General features: G+C 38.7%; 1 protein-coding gene across 1 annotated transcript; it reads right to left on the bottom strand.

Moving 5' to 3' along the window:
* Positions 1-282: 282 nt before the first annotated feature.
* LOC111058460 (gastrula zinc finger protein XlCGF57.1-like) lies at positions 283-2,512 on the bottom strand. The gene has a single exon (XM_039429289.1). It carries the CDS (start codon positions 2,473-2,475, stop codon positions 649-651), a length of 1,827 nt encoding a protein of 608 aa, XP_039285223.1. The 5' UTR covers positions 2,476-2,512; the 3' UTR covers positions 283-648.
* Positions 2,513-2,928: the final 416 nt, after the last annotated feature.

Genomic DNA, 2,928 nt, shown 5'->3' with positions numbered 1-2,928 from the left:
GGAATTAATATAATTCATCAATCTAGGTAATAGCATAGAGAAACAATAGCGTAAGTATATCCCATGGTATAGGGCGTTTATGTTGCAACTTTTACTGTTATCTCAAGCCGATTACTGTCGATTTTTACTGTTTTGTTGGGGTGAGAGTGTATGAACGGCACAGTATGAGAGACTACGAGCGTCACACAGCTTCACGGCAAAGAACTACGTGGACTATCGGCTTGAAATAACAGTAAAAGTTGCGACATAAACGTCCTATACCATGGGATATCTACTTATGCTATTGTTTCTCTATGGTAATAGGTATATTACCACTATTAATACTGTATATTATCAATCAATTCAACAAATATGTCCTCTACAAACTTGAAAATATGTTATTGGTAAATTATACAAATATTATGTCACTCAATATGACCACACAACTTAATTGTATGACAACTTGCATGACTGAAAACCAAATAATTTAGACACCTAAAACTTTTAAAAATATGTTGGTAAGTTATAAAAATAGTATGTCAATCAACATGACCACACAACTTAATTGTAAGACAACTTGCATAAGTGAGAACCAAATAATTTAGACACCTAAAACTTTAAAGAAATAATTTTCACTTGGAGGCTAATCAAAATTGGCAAGAAACCGACTCAAGTGGATACCAAATGTTTAATAACTCGACTATTCATGCAAATTTCACATGAGATAGGATTGTCAATAATATATTCTACCTTATCTTCAGTCATTATATTGATGATCACTTGTTTTTTCACCGTTTTACTGGATTCCGTTAACATAATGTTGTTACTAGCTTTTTCTTCATTAGCTTGTTTCAAAATATTATTGTTTTCAGAAGAGTTTTTGACATCTTCATCTATTTTTTTCAACTTTTCTAAATCTTTATCAGTTTGCATTGAATTGTTCCTAATAACTGCTACTTTTTCTAGAGATTTATGAGTGTGTTTCTCCATATTGTTACAATTATTGACTCTCAACATATTGTTACAACTAACCTTTTCTAAATCTTTATTGGTTTGCAGTGAATTGTTCCTAATAACAGCTGAAGATTTATGAGTGTGTTTCACTATATTTTTACAACTATTGACTCCCTTGGAATCATTATTTGTGTGGATCTCCATATGACAGTTTAATCCTTGACTACTTGTGTATTTTTTTCCGCAGATTGTACAAGACAATATTTTTTTATCGTGTGCTTCCATATGATTTTTTAAAACTGCAGGAAATACAAATCGGTGGCAAACAGAGCACGGGACTCTATATTGACAGATTTTCCTATTTGTATGTCTTTCTAAAGTCTTCGAAGAAACGAAACGCTGATTGCAAACTGTACATGAGAAGGGGCTTCCTCCAGTATGCATAGCCATATGTGATTCCAAGCTGGAAGAATGAATGAATCTTTTGGCGCAAACTGTACATGAGAAGGGGCTTCCTCCAGTATGCATAGCCATATGTGATTCCAAGCTGGAAGAATGAATGAATCTTTTAGCGCAAACTGTACATGAGAAGGGACTTCCTCCAGTATGCATAGCCATATGTGATTCCAAGCTGGAAGAATGAATGAATCTTTTGGCGCAAACTGTACATGAGAAGGGGCTTCCTCCAGTATGCATAGCCATATGTGATTCCAAGCTGGAAGAATGAATGAAACTTTTGGCGCAAACTGTACATGAGAAGGGGCTTCCTCCAGTATGCATAGCCATATGTGATTCCAAGCTGGAAGAATGGGTGAATCTTTTGGCGCAAACTGTACATGAGAAGGGGCTTCCTCCAGTATGCATAGCCATATGTGATTCCAAGCTGGAAGAATGAATGAATCTTTTGGCGCAAACTGTACATGAGAAGGGACTTCCTCCAGTATGCATAGCCATATGTGATTCCAAGCTGGAAGAATGAATGAATCTTTTGGCGCAAACTGTACATGAGAAGGGGCTTCCTCCAGTATGCATAGCCATATGTGATTCCAAGCTGGAAGAATGGGTGAATCTTTTGGCGCAAACTGTACATGAGAAGGGGCTTCCTCCAGTATGCATAGCCATATGTGATTCCAAGCTGGAAGAATGAATGAAACTTTTGGCGCAAACTGTACATGAGAAGGGGCTTCCTCCAGTATGCATAGCCATATGTGATTCCAAGCTGGAAGAATGAATGAAACTTTTGGCGCAAACTGTACATGAGAAGGGGCTTCCTCCAGTATGCATAGCCATATGTGATTCCAAGCTGGAAGAATGGGTGAATCTTTTGGCGCAAACTGTACATGAGAAGGGGCTTCCTCCAGTATGCATAGCCATATGTGATTCCAAGCTGGAAGAATGAATGAATCTTTTGGCGCAAACTGTACATGAGAAGGGACTTCCTCCAGTATGCATAGCCATATGTGATTCCAAGCTGGAAGAATGAATGAATCTTTTGGCGCAAACTGTACATGAGAAGGGGCTTCCTCCAGTATGCATAGCCATATGTGATTCCAAGCTGGAAGAATGAATGAATCTTTTGGCGCAACTGTACATGAGAAGGGGCTTCCTCCAGTATGCATAGCCGCCATATGTGATTCCAAGCTGGAAGAATGAATGAATCTTTTGGCGCAAACTGTACATGAGAAGGGACTTCCTCCAGTATGCATAGCCATATGTGATTCCAAGCTGGAAGAATGAATGAATCTTTTGGCGCAAACTGTACATGAGAAGGGGCTTCCTCCAGTATGCATAGCCGCCATATGTGATTCCAAGCTGGAAGAATGAATGAATCTTTTGGCGCAAACTGTACATGAGAAGGGGCTTCCTCCAGTGTGCATAGCCGCCATATGTGATTCCAAGCTGGAAGAATGAATGAATCTTTTGGCGCAAACTGTACATGAGAAGGGGCTTCCTCCAGAATGCATAGCCATATGTGATTCTAAGCTGGAAGAATGA

Source organism: Nilaparvata lugens, chromosome 5 (assembly GCF_014356525.2).
Source record: "Nilaparvata lugens isolate BPH chromosome 5, ASM1435652v1, whole genome shotgun sequence".
NCBI lineage: Eukaryota > Metazoa > Arthropoda > Insecta > Hemiptera > Delphacidae > Nilaparvata > Nilaparvata lugens.
Note: the sequence above shows the minus strand (reverse complement) of the source record. Positions and strands in the feature narration are given on the sequence as shown.